The sequence below is a fragment of the Anguilla anguilla genome, chromosome 13 (assembly GCF_013347855.1).
Source record: "Anguilla anguilla isolate fAngAng1 chromosome 13, fAngAng1.pri, whole genome shotgun sequence".
NCBI classification, from domain to species: domain Eukaryota; kingdom Metazoa; phylum Chordata; class Actinopteri; order Anguilliformes; family Anguillidae; genus Anguilla; species Anguilla anguilla.
Window position 1 is genome coordinate 36,238,565 of NC_049213.1, and position 19,954 is coordinate 36,258,518.

The 19,954-nt window shown below is 49.9% G+C and overlaps 1 protein-coding gene across 21 annotated transcripts in view; it reads right to left on the minus strand.

Moving 5' to 3' along the window:
- The window catches only part of nfasca (neurofascin homolog (chicken) a), a 98,461-nt gene that overhangs the window by 15,821 nt on the left and 62,686 nt on the right, over positions 1–19,954 (minus strand). For 10 of the 21 annotated variants that reach the window (XM_035387897.1, XM_035387896.1, XM_035387895.1 and 7 more), the window contains 19 exons: positions 19,120–19,231; positions 18,672–18,856; positions 17,677–17,808; positions 16,906–17,049; positions 16,133–16,244; positions 15,560–15,726; positions 15,005–15,152; positions 14,363–14,487; positions 13,530–13,574; positions 12,161–12,262; positions 11,407–11,604; positions 11,053–11,123; positions 10,492–10,714; positions 9,500–9,615; positions 8,644–8,854; positions 8,066–8,188; positions 7,553–7,726; positions 5,340–5,354; positions 1,688–1,870 (listed from right to left, as the gene is read on the minus strand). In XM_035387897.1, the coding sequence (XP_035243788.1) occupies positions 1,688–1,870; positions 5,340–5,354; positions 7,553–7,726; positions 8,066–8,188; positions 8,644–8,854; positions 9,500–9,615; positions 10,492–10,714; positions 11,053–11,123; positions 11,407–11,604; positions 12,161–12,262; positions 13,530–13,574; positions 14,363–14,487; positions 15,005–15,152; positions 15,560–15,726; positions 16,133–16,244; positions 16,906–17,049; positions 17,677–17,808; positions 18,672–18,856; positions 19,120–19,231 (2,586 nt within the window). The remainder of the gene's footprint in view (positions 1–1,687; positions 1,871–5,339; positions 5,355–7,552; positions 7,727–8,065; positions 8,189–8,643; positions 8,855–9,499; positions 9,616–10,491; positions 10,715–11,052; positions 11,124–11,406; positions 11,605–12,160; positions 12,263–13,529; positions 13,575–14,362; positions 14,488–15,004; positions 15,153–15,559; positions 15,727–16,132; positions 16,245–16,905; positions 17,050–17,676; positions 17,809–18,671; positions 18,857–19,119; positions 19,232–19,954) is intronic. The other 11 variants (XM_035387914.1, XM_035387912.1, XM_035387913.1 and 8 more) reach the window with 4 other exon arrangements.

A 19,954-nucleotide genomic window follows, 5' to 3' on the forward strand; every position in this document is an offset into this window, starting at 1 on the left:
AATCTGAACGCAGCCTTCATAGACGCTGCTAATTGAGGTTATAAACCTCGTTTACGCTAACAGTTAGCCTGAGTACTCCAGGGATAGTTTTACACATAGCGCAAGCCTTTCCTTCACACAGGGCTGTCAGAGGGACTGATTTAGTGTAAGCAATGATCGATTACACTTCGGGGTTTAGATCCAAATATCTGCCCGTACCAGATCTTCACCAAGCTACCAGTGGCTACCAAGCTCAACTCAACACTCGACTTTAATTACACTGCAACAGTGATAACTGTATAGAGGGGCAAATCTGGTCAGGTCTGCATTTTACTCCAGAGTTGGGGGGGTGTACATCGATCAAATCAACGAATGTTGGATAGGATTATGTTCAAGAACAAGAAAATGACCCATATTCATATACTTCTGTTTGATGAGTTAAATGAGGTCAGAAAATTGCTAATTGCTGTGTTTTAGAAATGTGAATAGAATGCAGTCTGTTGCCAGCTATTTGGGCGCCAGAACACAGTTCCCTAATCGTACCGTGTGACCTACGTCATCGTGAACTCGGCCACTTGCACGCGACTAAGAGCGACTCTTTTTTTTTCTGCCATCAAGCTAAAGACGATGGGCTAATTTCCCAGGCTGCTGTGCTGAGACTCTGGCCGTGTCCCAAAACGCATCCTTGCATATAGCGCACAGCCTAAAAAAAAACAGACGTCTTTGGCAGGTGTATCAAGTGCTGTTTCAAAGCTCAATTAGACAAAGGCAAGCGTGCATTAAAAAAAAATAAAAAATCCCTGGACGTGCTTCTCACGGACTCAAGGGCTGAAAATTGTAGCGTCGCCCGACGGATTACAGTAACGACGCTTCTCGTAAAAGCCTCAGCCATCGGGAGCGCGACCTACTCAAATCCAGGCGACGCAGAGAACAGCCGAGCGGAGGAAAGCGCGTGCAAACACCAGCGACCGAAAAAGGCTGGAAAGGGTAAGCAGAATGCTTCTTAAAATGGGGCGAACTCGGGAAACGAGCGAAAACGCGGGCGCCCCGATGGGACCCGCAGGGGCGCGAGAGTGGGGATGAACCGCTCAGGTAAGGGAACAGAACCGAAAGTTCGCCGGCAAACAACCTGCATCTTGCCATGGTACTGTACTGGCTTCTTAAAGACGCCATACACACAGGATGTCAGCGTGAGTCTGAAAATTAACTCGACGTGATTCCAGAAGTACCGGATTGCACTGCAAATATATAAGGGTCCGTTTTCCTGTTGCAATTGTGAGTTCTTGACGGTACATTATCCCAATGACATAAATACAGCTTACACAAATACATGGCAATAATACATGCCCCATACATGTTTTTGTGGGGCATGGGGCCAAACTGGGTTATATACAATATCCCTGGAGGACACAACTAACCACTGGCTCAGACTTTAACACTGTACGTGTCATAATTTCACACTCTTTCCGTAACTAATCAGTTTCTAAATGGAAAGAACAAAGATACGATCGGCTGTCCCCCTGCATTTCGCAGTAACCACAACTGCGCTGTTGTGTTGTGGTAGCCTTGGTCAGTGCGTTTGTGTGTGTGTGTGTGTGTGTATGTGTGTGTGAGAGTGTGTGTGCGCAAGTGCTCATGGTTGAGAGTGTGTGCGTAGAGGGACAAGTTTGGTGCGTGTAACGCCAGGCAAGAATGACAGAAGATGTACCCAGTACATCCGCACGCTTGGTTGTAACAGTAGTAGCAGTGGTGGTGCTGGGGATTGTTGTGGCTGCAGTACTAGCAGTGGTACTGGGGGTGGTAGTAGCAGTAGCAGTAGTAGGGATGGTGGCAATGGTGGTAGGAAGGGTGGTGGGAACACTTGTGGGCACCAAATCATCTGTGGGCAAATCTACAAGGTAGGGTAGAGAACAAAGGTTAACAAGAAAACAAGTACACAACACTACAAGGGAATCTGACAACGGCAGCAATTCAGCAAGATGGAATTCCCAAAATTACTGCACAAGTAGTACAGGTCACATCGTTTTTTTATTTTTAAAAAAAATGAAAATTGTACACTAAAATGCCTTATTTAAACTTATTTTATGACTACATTTTTCATAAAACCAATAGTCATAAAGACAATTGCAGCTGCAATTGTTCCATCAAGCTGCAGTCACAGTTGAAAGTCAATGTCAATCCAGAATGCCACTGCCCCCCAGTGGTGTACATCTGCTATTACGAGAACCTGAAGGCCATGAACAGGCCATGAGCCCTTTTAATACACTGTTAATGCACAGGTAGTTATGGGAAATCCATAGGTCGATATACACTTTTGCTGAGCGAGTCAAACAAGGAACCTTGAGAAATGAGCCGTCACTGTGCAGCAGACGCTGTGCGGCCTGCGGTTCTGTGAATGAGGAGAACACCGGATTCACAGAGCCGCAAGGAGAATGGACCGAACACATTCACAGATCCCACCTTCGCTTCATCAGGATGACGCACGTTTAGAAGCTCCAGTTACCCCCCCCCCCCACTGCACCCCGCCACCCCGCCACAGACTAGGCTGCAGTTCTCGCAGTCGTCCACAGAAAGCAAGCGGGCGATGGAGCATGAGCATCGGCGAGGCAAACACAGGCGTGTGGCTGCACATGCACGGCGTCTCCGCGCGGGTCGCCGCGGTAACGCGACAGGACAGGAGGCGCGAGGCTCGTCGGGTGCCAGCGACGGGTCAGCTCAGAGCCCTTCTCGTATAGAGACGTTTAGCCCGACGCCCGGCTGGCGTTGGCCAGCTGCAGTACCGTACACTGAGGGGTCATGTGACACGCTTCATAGAGAACCCAGCGGGGTTACACCAAGCTGCGTAGTCAAGGGCAACCGGAGCAGCCCCGTACCTCCCTGTCCCCCCGCCGCCCGGTCTCACTGTGAAACAGGGAGAGGAGTCGGCGTTCTCAGAGCCCAGGCTGGCGGAGAGACAGCGCCACCCTGAGGCCTGAAGCGTAAGCGCGGGGGTGGGGGGATGGATGGGTGAAAGCGGGTTTGATGGAGTAGCCGATGGCGTGCAGCGCAGTTCGACCGCTTCTCAAACGCGCGGGGGTGGGGGGGCAGCGGCGGAACCGAGGAACGCGCGGAATCACGCGTCACAAACCCGACGACGGCGTGATCTCTCGCGTCCCCCGTTCCCCAGTCGAGCCCGGCGATGAGTGCGATTGGCCGTGCGATGAAGGACCGGCGCCAGGTCGCCACGCTCTCGGACCGCCAGAAATAACAGGCTGGCCTCACGGGGCCCGCTAACCTCCAGAGCAAAGCCCCCTGGGAAACTGAGTTCAATCACAGTCTCCAGACTGTGTGGCCTACATGGTTATTACAGCCTCCTCGGTCCAGAGACCCACACAAGCTCGTTTCATCCAAACAAGAAAACAACAGATCGACCGGAAACAGTATTCACACGCCATCGTGTGTTTGGAGATAGCCAGAACCCTTGGCACTGCATTGGTAAACACCTGCTGTTTGGATTTTTTGGCACACAGGAAAAGCACACAAACCGCATTATTTCTGAGCACTTCCTGAGAGGAGAACATGCAAAGCTGGTCCCCCAGCATGATGCTGGAGATGGTCAAGGCCTGAATCTCCCCAAAGATGGAGCGGGGGGTTTATGGGTTTTTCTCTGCGATTCGTGGGAAGGAGAGCGCATCAGCGTACCACTGAAGTGGAGGGGCATGCTTTAGAGGTCAAAGCGGGGACAGGCAACAGGGAGGGAGGAAGGAGGAAGAGAGCGGGGTGGGAAAGTGCCGTCAGGGGTTGGAGGTTCGAGGAACAGGACAGGCCCAACAGTGGGACCAGAGAACTGCAGAGAGACAGAGCTGGGTCCCATGTCTCTGACCCTCCCCCCACCCCCCCTTCCCCAAGGCTGGTCCCTGCTACTGAACCCAGTCAATAATGCTGGAGATCCTGCAGCACTCAGTGCTAATGTCCAGGGTACTACTGAACACAGGCACATGTCACACACAGACACTATATTCTGCTTGCCACTTCCTGGGTATCTGTGCAGCTCCGTAAAGAGTGGCTTCAGCCTACACCTTCCACACTAGAATGTGACATTTCTCCATGAATGCAGTATATCTTATCTTATTCTCCAGGTTATTTCAATGAATTTCATTGTGAGAATTTTAAAAATAAAACACGACAGTCTCTACAATTCCTGACATTGTTCTGTCACAAGACAAACAGGCGGCAGCACAGGAGTCAGGTAAATCAGTTTTAGTGCACCTTTAAAAACATGTTTCTGCGACAGACTATGATTAAAGACATCTCTGTAGCAGAAAGAGGAAGAGACTTACTCCACCTGTGAGGGCACAAGGAGACAGAGACCGACAGGCACACAGACAGACAGACAGGGAGACAGACAGACAGAGAAGCAGGGAGACAAGCAGATAGACAGGGAGACAGACAGACAGGCAGACATGCAGGCAGACAGATAGGCAGACAGACACACAGACACATTCAGTGAGATCTGTGACACAGACACTGTAGCTGGGTCCTGCATTCAACCTCGCTTTGCTTCAGCCAGCCCCCAGTCCCCCCTTATCAAACGAGGAGAAATCCGAAACGTTTAAAAACCTCTTTCAGCCCATTGATTCAGCAGAGCGCTACCTTTTCAGTGCTCAAGTTTTGCTTCTGTTCGGGAGGCATTTTAAATAAGTTTGAAAGTGCCCCCTTTCACACATGTCCTAACTGTAGGCTGCAAAATCATTCTGCCTATTACAGAAAGGTCTTGCTTGCGTCTAAATGTTGGCTAAGCTAATGATTAATCTAAATTTGATGTTTTTAATGTCTGCTGCTGAGTGACTTACGCCCTTATGACAACACTCTGTCAGAAATAGCAACGCATGAAATAAAGAATAAATGCACACATCTTAGGATGCAAATATGTACTTTTAATCAGTCGGATCAACGAACACTTCTATTTTCTGTAAGAATTTTATGGAAAATGATTCTTTTATAAAAAGGTTACATTCCATAATGGATAAAACCTACAGACAAGTGGCCCAACCTGCAACGGGTTAAGTTTAAGGGAAAAATCATTTCAGACCTTAAACAAGGGATCGGGCTGCACCAAAAATCTGCTAACACGGGGGGGGGTTCTGTAGGACTGACGTTATTTAGGACTGTACCATTGGTACCTCCGTAGGGAGGCATGATGTTATGAGGCTTTAACACAAGGCCTCTGGATAAGGTGAATGAGACAGAGGCACCCAGCTGCACTGCTGAGGGAAGACGGACGGACGGACGGACAGACAGACAGACAGACAGACAGCCGGACAGACGGACGGACAGACAGCCTGTCTGTATCCCGTTACCTACTCCAGAGGGGACAGTACCTGTGCTGGCGAAATCTTCCGTCAGCACCAGGAGAAAGGGAGGGCAAGGAGGGGGGAAACAGGAAAGCGTAAGTTGAGAAAAAAAGAGAGACACGGAGGGACTGAGAGAAAGACAAAGAGAAGGAGAAAGAGAAAGGCAGGGTTAGAAAACAGGATGAGGATAACCACGGGGGGAGGGGGGGGGGAAGAAAAAGAGAGAAACAGAGAGAACCTTCCCACACTCATAAGAGGACGAGGCAGACAGTGGACAGAGCGAAAGCGCTCAGATAACATCCTGCCAAAACGGTTTCCCCTCAACGGCAACAATCCAAACGGTCTCTCTCCAGCCGTACCAACCCAAACGATTTCTCTGCAGTGGTCACAACCCAATCGGCTGACGCAGTCCCGTTTCGGGTGGGGGGGGTGGGGGGGTGGGGGGGGGCAGTGTTAGCTCAGAGATTAGGTCACCCTACCCTGAAAGGCGCTTTCATCACGTGAAAAAGGCGCCTCTGTTCGCGCGGACGGCGAGAGACGACTCTTTTCATCGCCCTGTCAATCAAACTCCCAGACTCAGACTCCGCCCCCCCAAACAGCCCACCCCTCCCAGTCTCCGCCCTCCTCCACACACAGACCTCCAGGAGAATCGGAATACCTCCATATCACCATGAGCCCAAGCCGCTACCACGGAATTAGCGGAACTGCACAGCGTTTCCTTCCCTATTTTGTCTTGTGGACACTTTCTCAGGAGTATAAATTGGGGGGGGGGGGGGGGGGGGGGGGGTGGCACCAGGATTTTCTTCATGGGGTGACCGGGGGCAGGGAGGGGAGATATTTTTATGGTTCGCATTACACTGCAGCATTCACAGCCTCCAGATAACAGTTTAAAATTATTTTTGTGCACCAAGCAGATATTCACCTTTAAATATGATGGCACAGTGAAAGCTGGCCATCTGTAATTGGAGAAAGAGCATTTCCAGCAATCAGACACTCCTTCCTGTAATCTCATGTATTATTTATTATATATTCTGATATAGCCAGTAATCTCATGCATTATTTATTATATATTCTGATATAGCCAGTAATCTCATGTATTATTTATTATATATTCTGATATAGCCAGTAATCTCATGTATTATTTATTATATATTCTGATATAGCCAGTAATCTCATGTATTATTTATTATATATTCTGATAACGTGTTCCTGCTCCGTACAACATCTCTTTATTCAGCATCTGTCACCGACCGCCAACGATTCCTCATGTACAAATGTCCTCCCACAGAAAAGCACTGTAGTTTCGCTGTAGTTTACACCACTACAAAGCCCCTCCCCCACCCCCACCACCCCTTTTAAAATCACACTCTCCCATCAGCGGGGAAACAAATAACCAAAGAAAAATGGCATGTTGCAAACACGTCTCCCTACAGTAAGACTCGCAGGAGATAAATAATTATGCACCGTCGCATCTGAGATCACCAAAACCTTTCAACAAAGGACTCTGTGAAAAGAGGTGTGTGAGGTAGGTGTGAGAGATGCAGTAAGTGTGAAAGATGAGCGGCTTAGCTCTGATGGTCCTGGTGAGAAAGAGCAGCATTGCCCAAAGAACAGTGCTCTGGACAGAGACTTATTTACGCGGTTCTCTACGCTGAAGAAAGGTTCCATTCACGGTTCAGCAGAACAACACAGGCATGTGGGTTTGGGAGAAAAAAAATGTTGGCAGGACTACGACAACACAGTCGTGTTTTATTAAAATATAATTGACCACAGTTTTGTTAAATAATATTATTTATGAATCTGAAGTCGTGCACTGTCATTATTCATACACAGGCCTTGTTTTCTCCTCTGTTTCATTGCCACCCACACATACCGCCAACTTTAGCCCTTTAGCTGGTAGCACAACACAGGTGACTGAGGTAAATTAGCCCGCATATTATTATTCAAACACAGAATATTCTGAGTTGTTGCATATCATTTGAAGCAGCTTTTATTTCTTTACAGGTGAAACCTGTAAGTGTTCACTATAACCTCGATCAGAATCAGAATCACTCTTTATTGGCTTTAAAGATGAAAGGAATTGCCGCTTAAAACGCGTTTTATCCCAGATTTCTGGTCTACGGGAGCACCGCCCACTGGTCTAGCCTTCTTCTCTCAGTATGCAGATGGAGGCAGAGGCAGGGGCAGGGGGGTCGGGGTGGAGGGCGGGGGGTTTGGGAAAGTGTTTGGCGTGGCCTCACCTTCGTTGGAGAAGTGCGGCGACTCCTCCGTGTACATCTCCCCGGTGCCCACCTGCGTGCGGGCCGCCAGGATGAACTTGTAGCGGGTGAAGCGGTCCGGCAGGCGAAGGGTGTACTCCGTCACGTTGTCGAAGAAGTTCTCCACGTGCATGTGCCCCAGCTGCGTCCCGTTGACTGGAGAGGAAGCAGCAGCAGCAGCAGCAGCGGTTAGCACCAGCGCTTTACAGCAGCGCTGATGGGAGATGTAGTCCCGGTTAGAGGTTGTGAAGTCTGCTTTCAGCAGCAGTGGACTTCACATCCCATCAGCCCCTCTGACAAACAAGGCACTGCAAATCCACTGTCCTCAACATGCACTTTACATTCATGCCTCTTAAATGACTCAAATACGTTTTTTTTTTTTTTTTGTGTGCATAATTCAGCTATTGTGATCTCACAATCAGCGAGAGACGATCCTGATTGGCTAACCGCCGCACTCGGGCAACGGCTTCAAATGCAACGGCCGAGGACGGCTACCTGTCTGGTACTTGAGCGTGTATCCGATCAGAATGCCGTTGGGCTCCAGGGGCTTGTCCCACTTCAGGTGGACGGTGTCCGAGTATCGCTGAACAATCCGGAAGAACTTAGGAGGGCCAGGGACTGTGGGCGCAAAGACACAGAAAGAACGGATGACTCCGATTCCCACAATGCCAACAACCCGTGTGCAATTAACACAACACAACACAAAATAACACAGCATATAACATGACATAACATAACATAACACAACAGAACATAACGCAAGACAACCTAACAGCATAACATAACACACCAAAAGATAATATAACACAACACAAAACAACACAACACAACCCAACACAAAAAAACATAAAATAACACACAACACAATACAAAACAAACAACACAACACAACATAACATAACAAGACACCACAACCCAACACAAAACAACATAACAACACAATGACGAGGACAGGCCATTCACAGAACATATGCCAACATCCAAAGGGCACGTGGGGTGTTTCCCCTTTCCTTTACATTAGGCCACATCAGTCAACTGTTGTTTCCTGCATTTTGTTGTGCGCTCACGCTCACCTCCCTCCTTGGTCTGGAACTCGAGCGTGTCGCTGCGCGGGCCCTCGTAGCGGTTGTTGGCCACCACCATGTACATCTTGTAGTGGCTGTAGGGCACCAGGTCGGCCAGCACGCCGCTGGGCTCGGGGCCCGTGCTGTAGAAGCCCTTGGTCTTCGTCTCCCGGTTCACCCTCAGGCCCTTCAGCAGGCTGCTCTCCCGCCAGTAGTACACCTGCGGGACCGAGAGCGCTAACGCTTTAGCGTGCTAATTCCTTAATTCACAACTGCTTCTGTGTGTAGGTCAGCTGGCAACACCCCTGAGGCACGCACTACAATAGGGGGCGGATGGGGTGGGGGGGTACAACTCCAGTCCTGGGGGGCTGGTCTGCATGCTGGTTCTTGTTCCAACCATTCACCTTAGTTTTAGTTTTCTGACAGCTCTACAAACTATGCTGGTTCACTTCTGTACCACAGCACAGTAAAATATTGAGGATACGCTTGCAGCTTGCTGGCTGTAGCTGATGGTTACATAAATGTCGGGTTGAGGTACGGCTGAGCTAATTAAAGAACTACGGGCAGGGCAGAAGTTGACACAAAATCCTGAAATGGATCGGCCCTTGCTTGTGCACTCCCCACCCTAAAGTCGCTGGTTCTATGAAAACTCTGGTCACTTCTCAAAGAGCATCTCTTTTTTTTTGGCCTCAGCAGGACGCCCGGACCAGGCAAAGCCTCACACGTACAGCCACAGCTGGGCTGCCTGTCGTTCTGCAGCAGGAGCCCAGGGCAAAGCAGGACATCGCAGGTGGAGGAATAAGCAGCACGGGGGGGTGGGAGGGTGGGGGGGCGAGGTTTGGGCCTGGGTGCCCGGCTGGCTCACCCTGTACTCCTTGAACTCCCCCCGGACGGAGCTGGGGTCCACGGGGCTCCAGTGCAGCTTCACCCTGGTGTCCTCATTCTTGGAGATACGCAGGTTGGTGGGGGCCTCCGTGGGGGCTGGTGAGACCCACAGAGAAGGGGAGGGGTGCGGGGAGGGGGAAGGGAGGGGGAAAGGGGGTTACTAATAAATATTAGTAAATAATAAATAAATATTATTATGATGGTGTCTGTGCACAAGTGTGCTGTGTTGTGCTGTGCTACTCTGTGCTGTGCTGTGCTGTGTTGTGTTGCTCTGTGCTGTGCTGTGCTGTGTTTGCTCTGTGCTGTGCTCTGCTGTGTTTGCTCTGTGCTGTGCTGCATTGCATTGTGTTGAGCTTCTCTGTGCAGTGTTGAGCAGTGTTGTGTTGAGTAGTGTTGTGCTGTTCTGTGTTGAGCAGTGCCGTGCTGTGCTGTGCTGTGCTGTGTTGCTCTGTGCTGTGCTGTGTTGCATTGTGTTGAGCTTCTCTGTGCAGTGTTGAGCAGTGTTGTGCTGTGTTATGTTGAGTGGTGCTGTGCTGTGTTGAGCAGTGCTGTGCTGTGCTGTGCTGTCCTGTGTTATGTTGAGTGGTGCTGTTCTGTGTTGAGCAGTGCTGTGCTGTGTTATGTTGAGTGGTGCTGTGCTGTGTTGAGCAGTGCTGTGCTGTGCTGTGCTGTGTTATGTTGAGTGGTGCTGTGCTGTATTGTATTGTGTTGAGCTGCTTGTGTAGTGTTGAGCAGTGTTGTGTTGTTCTGTGCTGTGTTGTGCTGTGTTATGTTGAGTGGTGCTGTTCTGTGTTGAGCAGTGCTGTGCAGTGCTGTGCTGTGCTGTGCTATGTTGAGTGGTGCTGTGCTGTATTGTATTGTGAAAGCAGGAGGCAGTGTTGAGCAGTGCTGTGCTGTGCTGTGCTGTGCTGTGCTATGTTGAGTGGTGCTGTGCTGTATTGTATTGTGAAAGCAGGAGGCAGTGTTACTCACTGTCCTCCCCGGAGTAGCCGATGACCACGTGGGACTCGGGGCCGGGCCCAAACTCGTTGACGGCCTGCACCTTGATCTCGTAGGGCTTGTAGGTCTCCGTGTCGTGCACCACGTGCTTCAGCCCTTTGGAGGTGACAGTCGTCCACTCGTCTGTCGTGTCCTGGCGTCGCCATGACACCACGTAGCGCAGGTTAGCCCCGTTGCGCTCGGTGACCTGCAGTGGCTGATAGCGCACACACACACACAGACACGCGAGCGCACACGCACACACATACGCACGCACACACACACACACACACACACCATACACACACACGCACAGACACAATATGTCACACAATGTGGCTCCTGGGGAGGGGACCCGTTTGATTCCAAATTCCTACACCAAAAACTAAATTCAAGACCATTTTAAAAGGTGAAAACGCTACTGAATGCAAAATGAACAGCAGAAGAAAAGCAACGTGCCCCACAGTTTTAATTCCCTGCTTTCTGTAAAGGCCCTGCGTGTGATGTAGTGAGGCCCAGGCCTGTATAGACAGCAGGGGTGCTCAAACCGCTTACCTCCCAGGTGATCTCCATGTTGTTCTTCTTGCTGCCTTCTCCACGTATGCCCCCGGGGACGACATCGGGCGCTAAAAACACACACAGGGTGCGTGGAGGTGACGACACTACGGTTAACGCACTGCCCAAATTTTTGTACGAAACACAAGCAAGGAGGCCTCACTGCCAGGGTATTCCTAACGCCAGCGAATAAGAGACTGATGCAAATCAAGGTAAATTACGACAAACGTAATAGCAAATGCATCCGTGATGCACCACCAGCGTGGCAGATTAACCTCGCTACAGTTCTCACGGGGGGGGGGGGGGGGGGGAACTACATCTCCCATGAGCCTCTCTGCCCGCTCAGCGACTCACGGGCTCCGCTGGTCCTGTAATGCGGGGACGGGCGGCTGGGCCGGCTGGGGCCGACGCCGTTGACGGCGATCACGCGGAACTGGTAGTTGACGAAGGGTGACAGCTTGAGGACGACGGAGTTGGTGTGGCCCGGGTAGGTCGCCAGGTCCTGCCACTTCCCCGATTCCCACCGGTCTTCCTCATACTGGACCAGGAACTCTTTGAGGGGATGGGGGGAGGGGGGAGGGGGGAGGGGGAAGGGGGGGGGGCACAGACAAAGCCTGTCATCAGTGATGTCATCACATTGATCAGTGCCTCACACAGCTTCGGTTTCAACTGAGACGTATAATGCTCAATCAGCGGTAGATTCTCCTGTCGCCCCGTAGGTTTTCAGGTTTTCCTGATTCCTCTGTGATGGGGCTGCTCTGTGTGTGTGTGTGTGTGTGAGTGTGTGTGTGTAAGACAATGAGGAGGTTTTTTACCTGTGATGGGGCTGCTCTGTGTGTGTAGGTGTGTGTGTAAGATAATGAGGATGTTTTTACCTGTGGTGGGGCTGCTGTGTGTGTGTGTGTGTGTGTAAGAGAATGAGGAGGTTTTTTACCTGTGATGGGGCTGCTCTGTGTGTGTGTGTGTGTAAGAGAATGAGGAGGTTTTTAACTGTGATGGGGCTGCTCTGTGTGTGTGTGTGTAAGAGAGTGAGGAGGTTTTTACCTGTGATGGGGCTGCTCTGTGTGTGTGTGTGTGTGTGTGTGTAAGAGAGTGAGTAGGTTTTTACCTGTGATGGGGCTGTGGTTATCGTCTCCAGGTATCCAGGTGAGTCTGACGCTGCGCTCCGATGGGTCTGATAACTCCAGGTCCATCGGGGGCTCGGGGCGGTCTGCGGGGTCAGGCCAGGGGTCATTCACAGACATTCTCTAAAATTCATCAAGGATGTGTCAGCTGTGCAAACATTTACAACACAATGTCATGCCCAATGTGAATTTGGCCCCTCTGAAGTTTCAGATGCTATTAAGATGCTATTACATCTTTCTTTCCCATTTTAAATGTGTTGTTAATGTTTAGTAATGACCAGAAACATCAAATTCTAACCAACTGCGTGACTATATTGTTAATTATTGTCTAAGAACACAGTGGCTTTCAAACCTTTCCCGGAAACTGTGTGTGCTGGTTTTTGTCACAACCGACATCTTGATCAATTAAGGTTGTTGGAACCATGTGTAGGATTTTATCATAATTCAGTTCCTGTTCCAACATAACACGTGTGGCCACTGGCTCTGCCACTGAACTCTTTCGTTTCAGTGACCAGGTGACCTCACTTTCAGCTATTAGGACCCCAATTATTTCCTTGTCAGTTTACACATGAATGACTTAAAAAAAAAAAAAAAAACACATAATTACTTTTTTCTAAAGGAATTATGTGTCATACACCATATTGCAGAAAATTAATTAAACCATAAAGTTGAGGATAAAGTTGTGGAATACTTATCCTTCATGGCATATTTCTGAAAAAAACTGTGACCTTAAGAGGCTAAATCATCCTCCAGTAGACATTAAGTGTCCAATTAAAAAACCAATGAACAGCTCATTACTATTCAAAGCGTCGGTTGCAATTATGGTGGGAATGAAAACCAGCATACAGAGCTGTGTCCTGAGATTCTAGTTTGAAAACCCATGAATTGCACACATTTGTTCTTGTTCTGGCCCAGCCAATGGGGAAAGGGCATGAGAACACCAGAGGGGTAGTATAGCAGTGATGGGAACACTGAACTATAGGAGGTCCTGCTTCTCAGATGGTGCATTGCACTAAAGATATGCCACTCTATGGGCACATCAGACATCCCCTGCAATGTGAGAGTCTCCCCTTCACCCCCCACCGTGTCCTGGATAATTTCCCAGACTGCCTTTAGTTCCTTCCACCTTATCATCCCGTCATGTGACTGGGGCACATACGAAACGGTGTACCCAAAACCTGCCGCTCTACCCTGCCCTGCACCTATCCTGTGCCTGCAGCTGCAGCTGTGCTGGATGAAGTTCTGATGTCCATCAGTGGAATATCCCACACAAAGCAGGAAATACCAACAGTATCAACAGGAAACTTGCAGCAGAGTCACAAAACAAAAAAAAAAAAATCCCACAGATGTTACCTGCATGTAAGGCACTACGGTTTGAGGCAGACACCATGTCCTCCTCTGTGAGGTAAAGGTTAAAGGTCAGAGGTTAACACACTCATTAGTATCACATAGTTACACCATATTAGTTAGGAAAAACCTACGCCTCACATACAGGTCCTATTACAGGCTAAAGGTAATTTCCTGTTGCGAAATAACTCACTACGCTTATTAGTAGAAGTGAAAGTGGGGGAAACTACAAATGTGACAAAAAAAAAAGACAAACGTGATAAAACCAAACAAAGGGAACTGTATTACTATTATACTATGTCGATAAATACGACACAAAACCGAACATAAACATAAAAGGTTAAAGGAACAAGAGGTTGAACAAGGCCTAAAGTAGTTAGTTCGGTGCCAGTGTCACTGGTAAACGTGTAGGATGCAAGGCTGTTCATATTGCATATGGGTGTCAGTGTTTATAGAAGCATTAATGGATATGAGTGTGTAAATGTATAAAGGTGCGTACAGGGTGGTGTCTACGCACGTGTGCATGCATGTAGTGTATGTGCATGTTTTTGAGTGAGCAAGTGAGCGAGTGAGTGTGTGCACATGTGCGTGTGTGAGTGAGTGAGTGAGTGAGTGTGTGTGTGTGTGTGTGTGTGTGTGTGAGAGAGAGAGAATGTGTGCGCGCATCTGCGTGTGTGTATGTGTGTGTGTATAAGTGAGTGAGTGAGCGAGAGGCGAGAGAGTGAGTGTGTGATTATGTGTGTGTGTGTGTGTGTGTGTGTGAGAGAGAATGTGTGTGTGTGTCCATGTTTACGTGTGTGTGTGTGTGTGTGTGTGTCCGTGTGCGTACGCATGCACACCCAGCACAGTGAGTCGGGCAGAGGCGATGTCCTCGTCCAGCTCGGTCCTGACGGTGCAGGTGTAGGTCCCCTCGTCTCCCTCGTTGATGTTGTTGATGGTCAGGGAGTCCTCGTCCGCCTTCAGCCTGGACCAACAGAGTCAGAAGGGCCGAGGCAGAACAAGCACTCAGAAAAGGTGGGTACAAAGTTATCTACCAGGAGCCGTCCCATCATGCACCCTGCCCCTGCCGAATGGCTGAAGCTGAGGAGGTGTGGGCGTGGTTAGTACCTGGATGGGAGACCTCCAGGGAAAGCCAAGTAGCTGCTGGGGATTTAGTTTCTCTGCAGCCTAACAAAAGCTGGCTTACAATGGCAAGCACAGTACCAACCAACCAACAACTTTAAAGCACATGCAGAATGCTCCCAAAGAAAGAGTCAACTGTGAGGATACACACACACACACACACGCACGCACACATGCACACACACAGATACACAGACACACACACACACACAGACACACAGACACACACACACACACACACACACACACTCACACACTCACACACTCACACACTCACACACTCACACACTCACACACTCACACAGACACACACACACACACACACACACACACGAGGAGGCGGGCCCTTGCTAACTCACCTCCAGCCCACGGTGAGCGGCTTGTCGTCCTTCAGCCAGGTGACAGTGACGGGGAGGGTGGGGTCCTTCTTCACGCGGCAGTCGAAACGCGCCGCGCTCCCGCGGTTCGCCGACAGGTGCTCCGGCGCGCGGACGATCCGCGTGGGCTCTGAAACGCACCGGCGGCCAATCAGAGACAGCCAGAATCACTTAAGGGACATCAATACAGGATTATAGCTCTTACAGTACATTTTTATCTATAACTGGTGACCACAAATTGCACTTGTGTACAAAAATGCATTAAAAAAAAAAATTTACTGTATTGGAGAAAAAAAAAACTGACATACATTTATATACAGAAGAAAACAAATTTTTTAAAACAAGCACGGAACCGTTCAGACCCATGGCGCAACTCCCTTCCGCAGACACATTTTAGCTGGCTCCACCTGCGCATGCGTCCTACTAAACATCCGTGAGTGAGTGACCACACTTATGCCATGCACAGCCCATGGCGGCAGCACTGCCTCTGCGCGTTGGGAAAAATATTAGTTGATGCAGTAACGTCTGTGGTCTGACCTTTGACCTCCAGGTGGACCTGGTTCTCCGCCTTGCCCAGGATGTTGCTGGCCACGCAGGTGTAGGTGCCCTGGTCCTCCGGGCGAATTCGCCTGATCTCCAGGGTGCCGTTGATATACACTCTGTAGTGCCCGCCGTCCAAGCCACTGCCCTGCCCGTTCTTAAACCTGTACACGGACGCATACACACACACACACACACACACCATACACACACACACACACACGCAGACACACACACGCGCACACACACACACACACAGACATGCAGATTAGGCTACTTGTCGGGGTGGAATTAACATGGCATTGCTTTAAAAGAGAATGCATGCTCAGTCAACCTAATAATATAAATAACATGCGCATACAAATACCACACGAACACATACACACAAAAGTTTACTTTAATAAACAAATTTTGAGGCACAGTCACAACAAAAATGTAAGTGGCTTCACTTGGAGCCCGAACGGGGCTACGTTTCACACACAAATGCACGGTTATGGTTAAGGTTAAGGGTAAGGTTAAGGTTAAGGTCGCGTCCCCCCGAGCCCCGCCCACATCCCCCCGCTCTCTCACCAGCGGAGCTCGGGCAGGGGCGAGCCGAAGAAGGGGCAGTCCAGGAAGGTGCGGTTGTTCTCGATCACCTTGATCAGCTGGTTCCTCGGACCCAGCATGCGCGGCGGCATGTCTGCAGTGACAGAGTATGACCGGACTGAGCGCGCTCATTCAAAGCCAGAGGCTCCCAAGACTTTTACTTTCAGGCGCCCCTTCGGGCAATGGGACATTTTTTTAAAAATATCTCTGCTCTTGATTTTCTGAGCCTGCAAATATATCTGCTGAGGAATCCAATTTCTATAAAAGGCATACAGAACTCAAATTGCAAATGAACTGCATGCCAGATCTATACAGCACAGTGACAGTGTCGTGCCGATATTCACCATATGACACGCGGTCTTGTTCCAAACCATTTTATTCAATTATCTGAACTTTTATTGCTCACGAACGAACCAACATAAATAAAACCGGAATCTTTTCGGTGACATGAATCTGCACACCACCGGCCCAACAGCAGAAAAAAAAACAAAACAAAAAAAACACAAAAACACAGTCTGTTTCCAGCAAAACCCCACAGGCCAGCTCGAAAAAAAACCATACAGTAACCCATCACAACAGACCCAAAAGCAGCAACAAGTCTGTAGTTATGGTAACGCCCAATCCCCACCCCCCCGCCAACCATACAGTAAAACCCATCACAACAGACCCAAAAGCCACAAGAAGTCTGTAGTTATGGTAACGCCCAATCCCCGCCCCCCCCCCCCCCGCCCCCCCGTTTTTCCATTGGCTCTCACCGAGGATGCTGACGAAGGCATTGGCCAGCAGGTAGCCGTGCTCGTTGGAGGCGTTGCACTGGTACACCGCGCTGCTGCCGATCTGCACGGAGCGGAAGATCAGCGTGTCGCCCACCGCCTGCCGGCTCGGGTTCGGCGCCGCGCCTGTAACCCGCGGCAACGGAGAGAGAGCAGCGAGGTCAGCGATGCGGTAATCACCCGATCGAAAATCGTCGTATCGCATTGCATCGCAGGCATTTAGCGGCTGTTCTTAGCCAGCACAGACTAGCACACCTTTAGCATTTTCACACAGCGAACATTTATACACCTGGACACACACTGGAGCAGTCCAGGTTACGGGACACGGCTACAATGGCTGGGCCCTACCAGGGAATTGAACTGGCAACCTCTAGGCTACAAGTCCAGTTCCTTAATTATGCTGCACAAGTGCAGTAGCTTGTTCTTTTTGCCTGTGGCATAGGTGTCCAATCTTATCCGAAAAGGGCCGGTGTGGGTGCAGGGTTTTTGTTTTAGCCCAACACAAAGACACCCACCTCTACTTATCAAGGTCTTCATCAGAGACCATTATTAGCTAAATACTTAAATCAGGTGTTGCAGTGCTGGGCTACAACAAACTGCACCCACACACTTTTTGGATAAGACTGAATACCCCTGGCCTATGACATCCAGATTAAAAACTGAAGAGGAAGAGGAAGAGGAGGAGAAAAAAAACAAAACTGCAAGCCTCATTCATCTGGTGCTCCTGTGAGCGATGATGCACTTTGGGCTCACTTTCGATTGGCTCCCCGTTGACCAGCCACTGGATGCTGGGCTTGGGACTCCCGTTGGCCCGGCACACGAGCCGACCGTTCTCGTCTGGCGCCAGGACGATGTTTGACGGCTGGTCCAGCCAATAAGGAGCCGCTGGTGGAGCAGAGAGAACACAGCATGTGGGTGGGGCTTAGAGATGCAGCATGTGGGCGGGGCTTAGAGATGCAGCATAGGGGCGGGGCTTAGAGACGCAGCGTGTGGGCGGGGCTTAGAGACGCAGCGTGTGGGCGGGGTTTAGAGAGTCTCACGGATAAACATGGCAGTCAGTAACATTACAGGCGTTTAGTAGCACCTTGAGCAAGACACCTAACCCCCTCGGTTGTTCCCAACGTGCCGGCTGGCACCTTGCATGGCTGCCTCACCGTTAGTGTGTGAGCGTGTGTATGAATGGGTGAATGAGGGGCATTCATTGGAAAGCAATCTGTGCGGTTGTTGCTGGAAAATGCGCAATATAATATCACAGGCCATTTAAATGCAGTCCATTTAGTAGAGGCTCTTATCACACATTTACACTGCATCCATTTAGACAGCTGGATATATGCTGAAGCAGTGCAGGTGAAGACCCTTAATGGAGGGCACAAGGGTGCAGTGTCCTGCCAGGCAATCGAACCTGCGGCCACAGGACCAGTTGCTTAAACATATCATTGCATTACAGGCGTTTAGCAGGCGCTCTTATCCAGAGCGACTTACACAACTTTTTACATAGCATTTTACATTGCATGTATACAGCAGGGTATATACTGAAGCAATGCAGGTTAAGCACCTTGCTCAAGGGTACAGCGGCAGTGTTCTACCCGGGAATCGAACCTATGACCTTTAAGTTACAAGACCAGTTCCCTACCCACTGTGCTACACGGCCGGTCAATGAGAGAGAATCGCTACACCGAGGCCTGAAAACGCCCCCCCCCCAGATACGGGCGACTCCAGTGATTGGATGAGGGCGCTGGGGGGCTGACCTTTGACCTGCACGGAGATGGAGTGGCGGACGCTGCCGATCTTGCTGTTGGCCATGCAGATGTACTCCCCGGAGTCCTCCTCCGACACGCTCACCACGCGCAGCGTCTTGTTGAAGTTCTCCAGCTTCACCTTCCTGCTGGGCAGGTCCCCCCCCTTCTTGAACCACTTGATGCTGGGGGTGGGGCTACGGGTGGGTGGGAGGAAGAGGAAGAGGAGGAGGAGGAGGAGGAGGAGATGAGACTGTCTTTGGTTTCAAACACTTGGGTACAAAAGAGTGTGTGTGTCCATATGTATATGTCTGTGTGTGCCCCGTGTGAATGTGTGTGTGTGCCCGTGTGTGTGCACGTGCATGTGTGAGACTAAGTCTACATTCCTCACAGTAAGTACAGTATAGAACTAATTCACAATTCAAGTCGGTGTGTGTATAAGTGTGTTACAGGAACTCACAATCCAGCAGCTATACACTCCAGGAGCAGCTGTTCCCCACGCAGCACCATCTTAGAGCTGGACGCCCCCGTGGGAGACAGGAAGGTGGGCGTGGTTTCAGCCACCCCTCGACCTGTGAAGAGAACGGGCCATGCCACACACGCACGCACACGCACGCACGCACGCACGCGCACGCGCACGCACACGCACACGCACACGCACACGCACACACGTACACACACGCATACACACGCACAAACACACATACACACACACGCACACGCACACACACACACACACGCACACACACACACGTACACACGCGCGCACACACACACACACAAGCACGCACAAGCGCACACGCACGCACACGCACGCACACACACACACACACAAATCAGCATCACATAAACCCAGCAGTGTCAGCTGGCAGTCGGTCTCTCCCGCTCATGTAATATGCTCTCTCTCACTCTGATGTCTGTTGTTTGTATTCTGCGTTTTTAACAGTGAGGAGTCCAGTTTACGGGGTAGGCTTTTGACCAGAGGGTCAGCACTTCAACCTGGATTTTGCATAATAGAGCATTGTGCAATGCCTAAACCCAATTTTATTCTATTATCCTTTTCATTTACCTTATTTATTATTTCGCTTCCAAAGCATCATTGCTATGGCTTTAAATAATGATATCTGCCATGAACTGAACTGCACCAAGTCAAAAAAAAAACAAAAAAGCAATGCTCTGAAATGGCACACGCTATCAAAGCACTTCAAACAGCTCGTATGAAATGTGCAACATTTAAATGAGCTCTCTGAAACACTCCAGGAAGATTAGTTTCATAACATCGCGATATCAAATAA